We start from the raw sequence: 16,420 nt of genomic DNA on the forward strand, positions 1-16,420 counted from the left end.
CCGCACACTCACACACAACGGTGCAAGAGCCGGGGGACAGCGGTGACGCAGAAGCTAGTTGTGATGTCACACTGACGTCACACCAACAATAAAACAATTACAGAGATTATAGAAATAAGAAAAAAAACAACTACAAATAGAGAAATGTGCAAACAAGGTAACAATCCCCCCTGTCAGCGGTCATGGCTACCCGGGCCTAATTCAGACCTGATCACAGCAGCAAAATTGTTCTCTAATGGGCAATACCATGTGCACTGCAGGTGGGGAAGATGTAACATGTGCACTGCAGGTGGGGCAGATGTAACATGTGCACTGCAGGTGGGGAAGATGTAACATGTGCACTGCAGGTGGGGAAGATGTAACGTGTGCAGTGCAGGTGGGGCAGATGTAACATGTGCAGTGCAGGGGGGGAAGATGTAACATGTGCACTGCAGGTGGGGAAGATGTAACATGTGCACTGCAGGTGGGGAAGATGTAACATGTGCACTGCAGGTGGGGAAGATGTAACATGTGCACTGCAGGGGGGGAAGATGTAACATGTGCACTGCAGGGGGGGCAGATGTAACATGTGCAGTGCAGGTGGGGAAGATGTAACATGTGCACTGCAGGTGGGGCAGATGTAACATGTGCACTGCAGGTGGGGAAGATGTAACATGTGCACTGCAGGGGGGGCAGATGTAACATGTGCACTGCAGGTGGGGAAGATGTAACATGTGCACTGCAGGGGGGGAAGATGTAACATGTGCACTGCAGGTGGGGAAGATGTAACATGTGCACTGCAGGGGGGGCAGATGTAACATGTGCAGTGCAGGTGGGGAAGATGTAACATGTGCACTGAAGGGGGGGAAGATGTAACATGTGCACTGCAGGTGGGGAAGATGTAACATGTGCACTGCAGGGGGGGCAGATGTAACATGTGCACTGCAGGTGGGGAAGATGTAACATGTGCACTGCAGGGGGGGAAGATGTAACATGTGCACTGCAGGGGGGGCAGATGTAACATGTGCAGGTGGGGCAGATGTAACATGTGCACTGCAGGTGGGGAAGATGTAACATGTGCACTGCAGGTGGGGCAGATGTAACATGTGCAGTGCAGGTGGGGCAGATGTAACATGTGCAGTGCAGGTGGGGAAGATGTAACATGTGCACTGCAGGTGGGGAAGATGTAACATGTGCACTGCAGGGGGGGCAGATGTAACATGTGCACTGCAGGGGGGGCAGATGTAACATTAGGCCCAATGTCCTGTAGAAAGGATCACATAAAGCAATGAGTAGGGTGTTTGATAAGAATGCAGCAGGTGATAGGTGTGAATCCGGGGTATGGCAGTATACTGAAATGTGTTACTAAATAAAGGGTATTGTACCTGAATAACAGCCAGCTCTCAAGGGCGTTAATGTGGTATAACGAGGATTTGTGTCCAGATTCATGTTCTCAGCCAAATCCCAACATTTTTACCTTAAAATAGGGATCTTGTACTACATATCCCAGCTCTAAGATGGCGAAGAGAAAGCTGCTATAAACCCTATGGAGACTTATCACTGCTAATAGAATAGCAAACTATTGCATCTGTGATAAATCATCGCTAAACCGCAATATCGTGGCTAATAGGTGCCCCCTTAGATGTGGGTGTGGTGTGACAGATGTAACATGTGCAGAGAGAGTTAGATTTGGGTGTGGTGTGTTCAAACTAAAATCTAAATTGCAGTGTAAAAATAAAGCAGCCAGTATTTACCCTGCACAGAAACACTATAACCCACTCACATCTAACTCTCTCTGCACATGTTACATCTGTCCCACCCCTGCACTGCACATGTTACATCTGTCCCCACCTGCACTGCACATGTTACATCTGCCCCACCTGCACTGCACATGTTACATCTGTCCCCACCTGCACTGCACATGTTACATCTGTCCCCACCTGCAGTGCACAAGTTACATCTGCCCCACCTGCACTGCCCATGTTACATCTGTCCCCACCTGCACTGCACATGTTACATCTGCCCCACCTGCACTGCACATGGGTTTGACCATTAGTGTGCTTTTCTGGTTTGCTAACACACCTGAATAACCCCTGGTGTCCCTGTGTTTGGGGGGTGGAGGAATTCTCTTTCTGGCACTGGGCAGCAATAGGTTTAGTCCCCGCTCTGTTCCCTTACCTAGGTGCGGCCGTCTGAACACACGTAATAAATACTTTCACAGAGAGAATGGTACAAAGTTCAATGTGCATCATATACATTAATCCTAATAGACAGTAGGGGGCAGTGCAGCCTCAGTGTGTAGGAAGCAATAACATAATGCACACTGTATGTGCAGCAGCTGGATTAGTGACTGTGTGAGTAGCAGAGCCGGCCATAGGCATAGGCAAACTAGGCAATTGCGTAGGGCATTTGATATGCCTAGGGGCATCAGCAGCTTCTGCTGATTAAAATGATATGCAGCATGCCTATATTCTGTGTGTAGCATTTCATATGCAGATACAGCTACAGTCTCACACAGTATATAGGCATGCTGCATATCATTTTAATCAGCAGAAGCTGCTTGTGCATCCTAGCCACATAGTAATGCAAATAAAATGCATTTTCATAAAAAAGGTGTGCCCGACGTTAGCATTGAGGCAAGATTTATGAGTATACATCTGTATCCAAGCAGAGGCAGAGGTCACAGTGTTAGTGGCAGTGTGAGTGCTGTGTGTGTGTGTGTGAGTGGGTTGGTTGTGCAGTAGTGTTCAGAATATGTGTAACGAGCATTATGTGTGTCATGTAAAAATGCATTAATAATGTGCTACATATGTGTAAAGGGGCACTGTGTGTGTTATTATGTGTATAGGGGCACTAATAATGTGCAGCAAATGTGTAGGGGGCACTATGTGTGTCATTATGTGTATAAGGCCATTAATAATGTGCGGCATATGTGTAAGGGACATTATGTGTAAAAGGGCATTAATAAAGGTTGTCATAATGTGTAAAGCGCATTATGTTTATAAGGACATTAATAATGTGTCTCATATGTGTAAGGGACATTACTGTGTGGAATTAGGTATATAAATGCATTACTAATGTGTGGCATTATGTGTATAAGGTGCTCTACTATGTGGCGTTGCGTATAGAAAGGGCACTACTGTGTCATTTAATGTGAATAAAGAGCAATAGAATGTGGTGTAATGTGAATAAGGAGCAATTCAGTGTGATGTAATGTGAATAAGGGGCTCTACTGTGAGGAGTAACGTTTATAAGGTAAAGTGATACTACTGTGGGATGTAATATGAATTATGGACACTATCGCAAGATAAAGTGTGAATAAAGTTGCAGTACTGTGTGGCGTAATTGGAATTGGTGTTAATATTGTGTGGCCATGCCCCTTGCAAGCAAAAACACACCCCTTTTTGGGCTGTGTGCCAAATATGCGAACTGTTCCTATTTAAAATATAGGGAGTACAAACCCCAAAATAAGGACTGCTATAGGTGAGGGGTGATGGTGCTGGGAAAAAGGTGCAAGGTCAGAGGCGGAACCAGCGGTGGTGCTAGGGGGCACCAGCCAAAATTTTGCCTAGGGCATCAAATTGGTTAGGGCCGGCTCTGGTGAGTAGAATTATGACGCTGGACTGTGGTCACATAACCAGGTCCTGATCTTCCTTCTGACAAATTATCCTTTTAAATCAGCTTGTGGTATGTAAGCACCTAACCCTACCTGCGCCATCCAGCTGACACAGGTGGGCGGGCTCAGAGCTCAGATCACCTGTCACCACATCCAACGTAATGACATCATGTTATCGCTGCGTAGTTTATATTATGTGCGGGAGAGCAGCCATTATGCTTTTATGAGGAAACGAATATTGGTCCTAGTGCAGATTTGTACCCCATGGTTTACGTTCTGCATTGTTCCTGCACGCTCACTCACAGCCCCCCTTAGCCACAGTATGGCTGACATGCTGAGGTGTTTGGGGGGCGGTGCAGTGGCAGCAACCGGGGTTGTTCTACAAATGTTGGCGCATTGGCTCCATTTTGTAGGTGCGCTGAGCAGAATGGGCGCGCTGGTGATCCGATGCTGGTGATTTTAATGCTGCTTTTGTTTTTTTAGATTCATAGTGATTTTTCAATATGTTCAATTGGTGCCTGACCAACTTTTTTTGTGTGTTCCGTCTTCTCACATGTCTTGCTGCAGGAAAGTCCGGTGGTTCGTCTCTGTCGGAGGAACCCTCCGATTCACAAAATGATGCAGGTAACAATTGTCCTTATCCATCCTTCTCTCGCAGACCATAGATGTGGTAACAGTGTAGTATCGCTATATGTCCGTCTGATGAGTATTACTGGCAGTAACAGTGACCCTTACACCCGGGGAGTGGAGAATAATACATAGAGCAGGGGAGCAGACAGCAACATACTGTACCCAGGGACATACCTCAGGAAAATAACAAATGACAATTTTATTAACTGAAGAAAAATGTATACGTACTGTAGAAGTAACTAGCATGTCCTCCAGTGGCATTAGTATTACAGAAAAGTATAACACAAAACATGGGTCCCAACATAACGTAACCATGACTGTTAGTATAATCCTTGGTGTGCTGGGGGAAACTTTTCTCTAATACTTCTGGATATGCTGGGGAAAACTTTTCTCTAATACTTCTGGGTATGCTGGGGGAAACTTTTCTCTGATACTTCTGGGTATGCTGGGGGAAACTTTTCTCTAAAACTTCTGGGTATGCTGGGGAAAACTTTTCTCTAATACTTCTGGGTATGCTGGGGAAACTTTTCTCTAATACTTCTGGGTATGCTGGGGAAAACTTTTCTCTGATACTTCTGGGTATGCTGGGGAAAACTTTTCTCTAAAACTTCTGGGTATGCTGGGGAAAACTTTTCTCTAATACTTCTGGGTATGCTGGGGAAAACTTTTCTCTAATACTTCTGGGTATGCTGGGGAAAACTTTTCTCTAATACTTCTGGGTATGCTGGGGAAAACTTTTCTCCGCTACTTCTGCGTGTGCCAGGGGGAAACCTTTTCTCTAGTTCTTCTTGTTGTGCTGGGGGAAAACTTTTCTCCGCTACTTCTGGGTGTGCTGGGGGAAACCTTTTCTCTAATACTTCTTGGTGTTCTGGAGGAAAGCCTTTTTCTGATACTTTTTGGTGTGCTGGGGGGGGGGGGGGGGGGGGGAGACTTTTCTCTGATACTTCTTGGTGTACTTGGTGGGAACTTTTCTCTGATACTTCTTGGTGTGCTGGGGGAACTTTTCTCTGATACTTCTTGGTGTGCTGGGGGGAACTTTTCTCTGATACTTCTTGGTGTGCTGGGGGAACTTTTCTCTGATACTTCTTGGTGTGCTGGGGGGAACTTTTCTCTGATACTTCTTGGTGTGCTGGGGGAACTTTTCTCTGATACTTCTTGGTGTGCTGGGGGGAACTTTTGTCTGATACTTCTTGGTGTGCTGGGGGGAACTTTGATACTTCTTGGTGTGCTGGGGGAACTTTTCTCTGATACTTCTTGGTGTGCTGGGGGAACTTTTCTCTGATATTTCTTGGTATATTAGGAGGAACTTTTCTCTGACACTTCTTGGTGTGCTTGGGGGGAACTTTTCTCTGATACTTCTTGGTATATTGGGGGGAACTTTTCTCTGACACTTCTTGGTGTGCTGGGGGATAGCTTTTCTCTCTTTCTTCTTTAGATTAATAAAATGTAACATTACATTCAGAGGAACATCACAGCCCCTGAACAGTTCCATCCAATCAGACACACATGCAGTAAATTTACGAATTGTCAGCTTTGGTTATAAAAAAAAAGTCGGAAACCACCCGTGATCGCATCGCTTTGCTTTCATAAAATCAACTCTAAATGCAGTCAGTTTAGATATTTCAGTTTAAATCCAATGGCAAATAGAGTTAATATTCAGTGGCAAACCAGTTTAAACAGAAGCCCTGAGCTGATCTATATGGTCTGTATAGGCTTCTTTACTAAACAAGGTAAATAAAGGTGAAACATGAAAAAGAATGCATGGGGTTTCTCCATAACCAGCCCCTGATCTCACCTTGGGCTGGAACAGGAAAATAGGGGAAAACGCTCCCATTATATATACACCTAAGTAAAGTGATTGTTCCAGTTCTGCTGGACACCAGTCTGGAATATGAGCTTTGCAGACTTGTCCGCCACATCCAGATTCTGATGCAATTTGCTGTAACTTACTGTACGTTGGATGGCTCTCATGTTATGTCTTCTCCAATGTTATGTCTTGTGCCCCTCTCATATCCTCTCATATCTGTGCACCTAGGTCTCATCATTGGGATTGTGTTTGGATGTGTATTTGGAGCAGCTTTCCTCATCACCCTTGGAATGTACCTAGCACAGAGGTAAGTTGTCCTGTTTTGTAGCTGGAACTAAGAGACATTTCTGTACATTAGTGTAGGAAGCGTGTAGAACACATAGCATTGCCAAGAGCAACCAAACATTTCCTTTTATATTCTAAACTGTTCTAGATAACAAAGTTTCTTTCTGATAGGTTTCACTGTGCATCTTTTCCACGCCTACCTGTGGAACGTTCCTAAGAATGCCCCATAGTACATACAGTATGCCTCGTCCATACTGAGCAGCTGTCACATGAGACACTGCCCCTAATATTCCTGCTCCAAACCTGGCTGTGACCCCTGGCCCCTAATATTCCTGCCCCAAATCTGGCTGTGACCCCCAGGCCCCTAATATTCCTGCCCCAAACCTGGCTGTGACCCCTGGCCCCTAATATTCATGCCCCAAACCTGGCTGTGACCCCCAGGCCCCTAATATTCCTGCCCCAAATCTGGCTGTGACCCCCGGGCCCCTAATATTCCTGCCCCAAATCTGGCTGTGACCCCCGGGCCCCTAATATTCGTACCCGAAACCTGGCTGTGACCCCCAGGCCCCTAATATTCCTGCCCCAAATCTGGCTGTGACCCCCGGGCCCCTAATATTCCTTCCCAAAACCTGGCTGTGACCCCCGGGCCCCTAATATTCCTGCCTCAAACCTGGCTGTGACCCTCGGGCCCCTAATATTCCTGCCCCAAACCTGGCAGTGACCCCCGGGCCCCTAATATTCCTTCCTGTCCCAAATCTGGCTGTGACCTCTGGGCTTCTAATAATCCTACCCCAAACCTGGCTGTGACCCCCAGGCCCCTAATATTCCTGCTCCAAACCTGGCTGTGACCCCCTGCCCCTAATATTCCAGCCCCAAACCTGGCTGTGACCCCTGGCCCATAATATTCCTGTCCGAGATCTGGCTGTGACCCCCGGCCCCTAATATTCCTGCCCAAAACCTGTCTGGGACCTTCAATCCCAAATATTCCTACCCCAACCTGACCCTGACCTCCCGGCTGTTGGTATAGTCCACAGCCATCTCTGGAGGGACAAAAGTCCAACCTTACTGCAGGACCTCCTCAGGAGTGGGTCATCTGTCCAGCTGGTGGTAAATACTCATTTCCTACCTCCACAAGCTCTCGACGGCTTCCTCAGGCTGCAGGAACTTGGCTGGGACTAGGACTCTACCAACAGCTGGGAGGTTTTCTCTGCTACAACACTACAAATCTATATTTCATTTAATCTGCACCAATACCAATATTATTATAGCCTATGGCTACTATTTTGCAAGTTTTATGGTCTGCCCACGGTGAGGCATAAGCTGGTCAACACTCGCGCAGTACAGTGCGCATCAGGGAACCCAACCAGGTAGCAGCGGAATAGTGTAAGCATGAAATATTTATCATATCACATCCACATTAAAAGGATCAGAGTCACAATTATTGCAATTAGTCTTTATTTGTAACGCAACATGAATTTTACAGCGCCATACAGAACAAAGACACAAATGTTTATGTGTATCTAATATAGCGTTTCAGACCTGATAATTGTAATTTCCTATTGGCACTATTTACAGTAGTAAGAAACTAATATTCATGGGATGTATCAAAATACAAATGCAGGGGCTCCATAAGTGTGTCATAGGCGACAGCAGCTGATGTCATTGTCACATACCGGCATCAGCAGCTAATGTCATCTTCACATACCGGTAACAGCAGCTAATGTCATCTTCACATACCGGCATCAGCAGCTAATGCCATCTTCACATACCGGTAACAGCAGCTAATGTCATCTTCACATAACGGCATCAGCAGCTAATGTCATCTTCCCATACCGGCATCAGCAGCTAATGCCATCTTCACATACCGGCATCAGCAGCTAATGTCATCTTCACATACCGGTAACAGCAGCTAATGTCATCTTCCCATACCGGCATCAGCAGCTAATGCCATCTTCACATACCGGCATCAGCAGCTAATGTCATCTTCACATACCGGCATCAGCAGCTAATGCCATCTTCACATTCCGGAGTCAGCAGCTAATGCCATCTTCCCATTCCGGAGTCAGCAGCTAATGCCATCTCCACATTCCAGTGTCAGCAGCTAATGCCATCTTCACATTCCGGAGTCAGCAGCTAATGTCATCTTCACATTCCGGAGTCAGCAGCTAATGCCATCTTCACATTCCGGAGTCAGCAGCTAATGCCATCTTCACATTCCGGAGTCAGCAGCTAATGTCATCTTCACATTTCGGAGTCAGCAGCTAATGCCATCTTCACATACCTGCGTCAGCAGCTAATGCCATCTTCACATACCTGCGTCAGCAGCTAATGCCATCTTCACATACCTGCGTCAGCAGCTAATGCCATCTTCACATACCGGCATCAGCAGCTAATGCCATTTTCACATACCTGCGTCAGCAGCTAATGCCATCTACACATTCCCTAGTCAGCAGCTAATGCCATCTACACATTCCGGAGTCAGCAGCTAATGCCATCTTCACATTCCGGTGTCAGCAGCTAATGTCATCTTCACATTCCGGAGTCAGCAGCTAATGCCATCTTCTTCACATTCCGGAGTCAGCAGCTAATGTCATCTTCACATTCCGGAGTCAGCAGCTAATGCCATCTTCACATTCCGGAGTCAGCAGCTAATGCCATCTTCACATTCCGGAGTCAGCAGCTAATGCCATCTTCACATACCGGCATCAGCAGCTAATGTCATCTTCACATACCGGCATCAGCAGCTAATGCCATCTTCACATACCGGCATCAGCAGCTAATGTCATCTTCACATACCGGTAACAGCAGCTAATGCCATCTTCACATACCGGTAACAGCAGCTAATGTCATCTTCACATACCGGCATCAGCAGCTAATGTCATCTTCACATACCGGTAACAGCAGCTAATGCCATCTTCACATACCGGTAACAGCAGCTAATGCCATCTTCACATACCGGTAACAGCAGCTAATGTCATCTTCACATTCCGGCATCAGCAGCTAATGCCTTCTTCACATACCGGTAACAGCAGCTAATGCCATCTTCACATTCCGGAGTCAGCAGCTAATGCCATCTTCCCATTCCAGAGTCAGCAGCTAATGCCATCTTCCCATTCCGGAGTCAGCAGCTAATGCCATCTTCCCATTCCGGAGTCAGCAGCTAATGCCATCTTCACATTCCGGAGTCAGCAGCTAATGCCATCTTCCCATTCCGGAGTCAGCAGCTAATGCCATCTTCCCATTCCGGAGTCAGCAGCTAATGCCATCTTCCCATTCCGGAGTCAGCAGCTAATGCCATCTTCACATTCCGGTGTCAGCAGCTAATGTCATCTTCACATTCCGGCTACAGCAGCTAAAGCCATCTACACATTCCAGTCTTGGCAGCTAATGCCATCTTCCCATTCCGGAGTCAGCAGCTAATGCCATCTCCACATTCCAGTGTCAGCAGCTAATGCCATCTTCACATTCCGGAGTCAGCAGCTAATGCCATCTTCACATTCCAGAGTCAGCAGCTAATGCCATCTTCACATACCGGCATCAGCAGCTAATGCCATCTTCACATACCGGCATCAGCAGCTAATGCCATCTTCACATTCCGGAGTCAGCAGCTAATGCCATCTTCACATTCCGGTGTCAGCAGCTAATGCCATCTTCACATTCCGGAGTCAGCAGCTAATGCCATCTTCACATTCTGGAGTCAGCAGCTAATGTCATCTTCACATTCTGGAGTCAGCAGCTAATGCCATCTTCACATACCTGCGTCAGCAGCTAATGCCATCTTCACATACCTGCGTCAGCAGCTAATGCCATCTTCACATACCGGCATCAGCAGCTAATGCCATTTTCACATACCTGCGTCAGCAGCTAATGCCATCTACACATTCCGTAGTCAGCAGCTAATGCCATCTACACATTCCGGAGTCAGCAGCTAATGCCATCTTCACATTCCGGTGTCAGCAGCTAATGTCATCTTAACATTCCGGAGTCAGCAGCTAATGCCATCTTCTTCACATTCCGGAGTCAGCAGCTAATGTCATCTTCACATTCCGGAGTCAGCAGCTAATGCCATCTTCACATTCTGGAGTCAGCAGCTAATGCCATCTTCACATTCCGGAGTCAGCAGCTAATGCCATCTTCACATACCGGCATCATCAGCTAATGCCATCTTCACATACCAGCATCAGCAGCTAATGCCATCTTCACATACTGGCATCAGCAGCTAATGCCATCTTCACACACCTGCGTCAGCAGCTAATGCCATCTTCACATACTGGCATCAGCAGCTAATGCCATCTTCACATACTGGCATCAGCAGCTAATGCCATCTTCACATACTGGCATCAGCAGCTAATGCCATATTCACATACCGGCGTCAGCAGCTAATGCCATATTCACATTCCAGTGTCAGCAGCTAATGCCATCTTCACATTCCGGAGTCAGAAGCTAATGCCATCTTCACATTCCGGAGTCAGCAGCTAATGCCATCTTCCCATTCCGGAGTCAGCAGCTAATGCCATCTTCCCATTCCGGAGTCAGCAGCTAATGCCATCTTCACATTCCAGTGTCAGCAGCTAATGCCATCTTCACATTCCGGAGTCAGAAGCTAATGCCATCTTCCCATTCCGGAGTCAGCAGCTAATGCCATCTTCCCATTCCGGAGTCAGCAGCTAATGCCATCTTCCCATTCCGGAGTCAGCAGCTAATGCCATCTTCACATTCCGGTGTCAGCAGCTAATGCCATCTTCCCATTCCGGAGTCAGCAGCTAATGCCATCTTCACATACCGGCATCAGCAGCTAATGCCATCTTCACATACCAGCATCAGCAGCTAATGCCATCTTCCCATTCCGGAGTCAGCAGCTAATGCCATCTTCACATTCCGGAGTAAGCAGCTAATGCCATCTTCACATACCGGCATCAGCAGCTAATGCCATCTTCACGTTCCGGAGCTTGGTAACTCTGGCAGCACATCAGCCCCCAATATAACCTTTGGGGGCTACGGCTGCAGTCAGATATTGGCGATACCTTCTATGGTACCTTCTTCTTACATGTGGGCAATAATTGTGAGTATCCCCCCAAAATTGGTGTTTTCAAGAGATATTCTGCAAATATTGAATGAAATGTTCATAGTTACCTATGTAGGCATCTGCTCCCAAGAGCATACATTCTAAAATGCAAATGGAGGAACCTTGCAGTTTTTCCTGGACTATCCCATATCCTGCATCAGCAAAGTCTGAGAAATGAGATTAGCACAAGAATTCCACCCAGGCATAGCGGGGTACAGAGAAATCCCAGAAACAGGCTGAGGTGTAACTTCATCACTGGTCCTGTCTCATCCATGTGCATTACCCTCATCACACCTCCGGCCCAGCTCCTATTACATCAGGAGCACAGATGGTCCACACACATATGATAATATTATGTGAACCCCACTTTATTTCACCTACAGTAAAGCTGAATATAATTATTACACATTCAATGCACAAATGTGATGATCTACCTCAGTAAAGGTATAGCCTGGCATACTACGATGCTCCAAGCTCAGTGGGTTCTGTAAACTCCTTCATCCATCTTCGGGCACAAAGAGTTCAGAACAAAATAGATAAGGGGGCACTCCGAAGTGCAATTAATCATAAAGAGGACATCGGCAGCAGCGTGACACACTGGTTCATAGGCCTGTAACACACTTACTTGGGGCAAACTCTTCTCATTTAGGAAGTCCTGGATTGGTTACACATAGAGTATCATGCTCACCATATTCCCTCCTCCCAGGGGGATCTCTGTCCTTATTAGGAAAACTATACATTCTATTCAGACTGACCATAGGGGTGGATATTTTTACTTGACTGAAAGATAAACTCCATACCCCTTCTTGTATTGCCCTGCCCAGCCCTTCTCTCATGGTGAGCCAAAGAGGACAGCTGAGTTTGTCTTATTATCCCCTAGTGCTCCTGAGTTTTGACTGGGGGGGCTTCAAAAATGTTCTAGATCCAAACATGGATACAGTAAGTGGCATGAATTCCCTAGTACCATCATGCAGAGAGGTGGGATGTTTGTTCATTTTGTAGCAGACTTGGGCTGGGTAGACATCCTGGAATGCATCAGTAGTCTTGCTTTTCCTAAACTCAGCATTCCTCCTTGAGAATATATGGTCCTGGTCTCTCCTTCAGGTACATATGTTTGAATATAAGTCATAAGGTATTTTGGACCATTCTCCACCTATTTTAGGACTGTTTAAAGCCAATTTATGAGGCACTTTGACATAATGTGTGGCTGAACTGTTTTTTATAGGAGGAGAGAGATGGATCTTGAAACTACCTATAAGGATCTGGAACTGACCTATTTGAGTGATGGGTGTAAATCCTCTAGAATTCATTGGCTGTCTTCTCAAAAAGAGTGGAGGACCATCTCCAGCCCAGGATTAGCCATTGACTTTTGTGTGTGTCCCACTCTCAGTACACTTATGCTGCTGACCGACCTGGTAGTTATCTGGCTACTCTAGTCAAGGCTGAAAGACCTACTGCTGCCGTAGCTGAACTGATTGTTGTAGATGGCTCTGTGGTATAGACTATCCCCCCCCATCCCTTGCCATTGCTGATAATTTCCTGTCATTCTATAAATCCTTGTATTCGTCGAGAACAATGGTTCCTAACCATATTCCCAAAAGACCACTGACCGTTCCAATTTTCCAGGTCACCTGTGGATTTTAACCACTGGTCTACAGTATCCTGTAGTCCCGAGGACCCGATATCACTTGTAACTGCTACCTCCACTCCATGTCTGGGAGCACAGCTCCTGAATTGAAAAGTAATCCTTTAGAATTTTATAAAAACATAATTTTATGACCTCAAACTATTGGAGATATATATTTTGGATTGAACGAGGTCAATTAATTTCCCTCTGCCTGAGGCTATGATTATATTATCCAAGCTTGGGAAGGATCCAAGGGTCCATGACTCATATCGACCTGTCTCCCTACTCCACAAGGATGCTAAAATGTTAGGTTTTATATCAAGCAATCCACTTCTGTAGATATTTATTGTGCATTTTCAGGTCTCGCACTGGGAGTACTCTTCATTGGTCATTTTATCTTGGGATGCCACTAAAGCCTTTGGTTCCAAGGAGTGAAGTGGACCTTCCTGTGGGTGGGCATGCTGTGCTTTGGGCTTGGCCCTGTTTTTTTTTAAATAGGTTTGGTTGTATTCTGCCCCAAGGGCACATGTGTATGTCAATGGCCTTGTCTTCCCTACCCAGGGTCATAAACTGATAATTCTGCACAGGACTTACCTTATCCATGAGCAGTTAATGAGATTTGGTGGCCATGATACTGATTATTGTCCCAAATGTAAATTCTAGGGCACCTTTTGGCATATACTATGGGACTGATCTCTTGTTTGGTCCTACTACCCGAGAGGGTGGTTTTGGCAAAACCAATCCAGATCCAAAACACAAGCGGAGAACCAGATCCAAAACCAAAACACAAAACCTGAAAAGTGTCCGCCGCACATCTCTAAAATAATTATATTTATCGTGAATCAAATGTGATCTTCTATGGCATAGTCCCAGTATGCGTCCACACTGCTGAACCCCCCTCCAATCGCTTTCTTGCCCTGCCTAGAGGTGGTGGATCTATTACTCTCTATAACTACTCTCATGCTGCTCTATACTTTGATGAGTTCCTGAAATTGAAGGTCTGTAAACTGTTCTATCCTGCTTGTCTCCAGGTGAGACTACTATTTCTTTTATGAACTTGGGATGGTGGTTGCTGCGATCCTGGGACTGTGTGAATTTTTTGTTCTATATGTACTATAGCATGTTGATAAGATCCCTATTTGATAGGAACTACTTTTCAGAATTAGAACATTTCACACAAACCTCCCTTTTCATGTAAATTCCAGACAACCTTGTCAATCACCTCCTTCTCTCACTACATGACTTGGGTCTGACTATTCTTCCCTCAAGTGTTAACCGAAGTAATACTCTTATCAGAAACCGTCCCCCGTGAAGACTGGCCCAGACTCATACTCTCAAACATGATGGTCAATCTCTTAGACAAATAAACAGCAAACAGAAATACTGTATATTTCAATGTCCAGTCAAAAGTTAGATAATAATTATATATTATACTCATTAGTAAAAATTCATTAACATCAGATAATGAAGAGTACAAATAGAGAAATACATTACAGAGAAAAAAATAACTCAGCCAACAAAAGACATTATAGTTACATGTCACAGCATCTGCCACGCCAGAACTCCAGTCCTAAGTCTCCCCAGACTCAACTTTTGCCTCCGTATTTATTTTCTATCAGATGATGTCACCAAGACTCATCCATACAGTTTGGTTTTTCTTTTCGGTCTCATCCAGGTGGTCCTTCATATCCCTCTCATCCAGATGGTCCTTCATATCCATCTCATCCAGATGGTCCGTCTTATCTGTCTCATCTAGGTGGTCCTTCTTATCTGTCTCATCCAGGTGGTCCTTCTTATCTGTCTCATCTAGGTGGTCCTTCTTATCTATCTCATCCAGATGGTCCTTCTTATCTGTCTCAACATCTGTAGATACATCAGTGTGTCAACTTGCATGGCATATGAAGGCCTGTGCATGTGCCGTACCCTTCCTGACCTTGGCTAATGTTCCTCACCCTTACTCTACATAGCCCAATGTTCGGCAGCCATTTTATCTTATATAACTACATAAGTATTTGTGGCCATTTTAAATAACTCTCTAGAACTTAATAAGATGTAAAGTATTAGATTATTTCTATATTTTCCTATTCCTCAATATCTATTCTTTTATTAGATTCAGTAGGATTTCCTGATAGGTGGGATCCCGGTGGTGAAATACCAACGCTGGAATTCCGACAGTCAAAATCCCAACATCGAGCACAGCGTGCGCCCTCACAGGCTTGCCACGCTTCGGGCTCTGTATTATATTCCCCCTCGGGTGGTGGTCTGGACCACCACCCTAGTGGGAATACCGGGAGGAGGTCGGAATTTTGACCGCCGGCATTTTGACTGTTGCTGGGATTCCGGCGTCGTATTAACTGCATCCCTGTCAGGGCTGTGGGGGTTTGTGTATCCGGACTTGCAGTTTGAGGTTCGGTATCGATGGGTTTAACAGAATTAGCTGGGCAGGCTGAATAAAGGTCTTTTTCATAGGTCCTTAACAAGAGGTTCCATTGATGCTGTAGCTGTCACTTGTTAGAGCGGATGGATCAGCAGAACCGGGTTGCCCGTAAGCGGACGCCTGGCAGATTCCCAGATTAGGAAGACTGAAAGCTGGAATGTACTGAGGCTCGCTGGGAGAGAAGGAGCTTCAGGGAACTGGCAGGCATGGAAGGTATCCAGGTGAATCTCAGGAATCTTGATACTTTAGATGCAATGCTGAAAAGCACAGAGTAACTAGCACACACAAAGCTGAGTGAAAGACGTTGCACTGGTGATTTCTTACCCAGAAATCCCCAGATTTATACCTACAGCCCGTTTTCCCGTGCAGGTCTCTGGGTAATTAGGTCAACTGACCCCTCCCAAGATGGCGACGCCCATCCCGGATCTCTGCAGCTGGAAGCTGCACAACACTTGTTGCTGCCTCTGAGACCTCTCTTCCCAGACATGCCTGTCAGTTGTGCCTATCGCCAGCACCCCGCACCCCCACCGGAGGGACAGCGCCAGAGCATCCGGACAGGTAAGTACCGGCACACCCGGAGCCCGACCCGCCGGACCGTGACATTACCCCCCCTTTTAGGGATGGCCACTGGACAGAATCCATCTGCAGAATTTTCCCAGGAACGCTCCTCAGGACCATAACCCTTCCAGTCCAGAAGATATTGTAGATGTCCATGTCTTACTCTGGAGTCAAGGATCCTCTTGATCTCGAATTCAATACCCTGATCCGTTATAACTTTTGGAAAACGAGGAAGGACTTTACAAAACTTGTTTAATATTAACGGCTTCAGGAGCGAAATATGAAAGGTTGGAAAAACTTTCAGGTAAGGAGGTAACTTGAGCCTGTAAGTTACAGAATTGATCACATGTTCCACAGGGAAGGGTCCAATGTAGCGAGGAGCGAAGTTCATAGATGGAATGCGTAACCTCAAGTCA

The 16,420-nt window shown here is 46.1% G+C and overlaps 1 protein-coding gene across 1 annotated transcript in view; it reads left to right on the forward strand.

The window, feature by feature from the left end:
- Positions 1–16,420, forward strand: part of LOC134932213 (inter-alpha-trypsin inhibitor-like) — a 44,337-nt gene that overhangs the window by 16,158 nt on the left and 11,759 nt on the right. The window contains exons 4-5 of the mRNA XM_063926432.1: positions 4,163–4,219; positions 6,261–6,339. Coding sequence (XP_063782502.1) covers positions 4,163–4,219; positions 6,261–6,339 — 136 coding nt within the window. The remainder of the gene's footprint in view (positions 1–4,162; positions 4,220–6,260; positions 6,340–16,420) is intronic.

Source organism: Pseudophryne corroboree, chromosome 1 (genome assembly GCF_028390025.1).
Source record: "Pseudophryne corroboree isolate aPseCor3 chromosome 1, aPseCor3.hap2, whole genome shotgun sequence".
NCBI classification, from domain to species: domain Eukaryota; kingdom Metazoa; phylum Chordata; class Amphibia; order Anura; family Myobatrachidae; genus Pseudophryne; species Pseudophryne corroboree.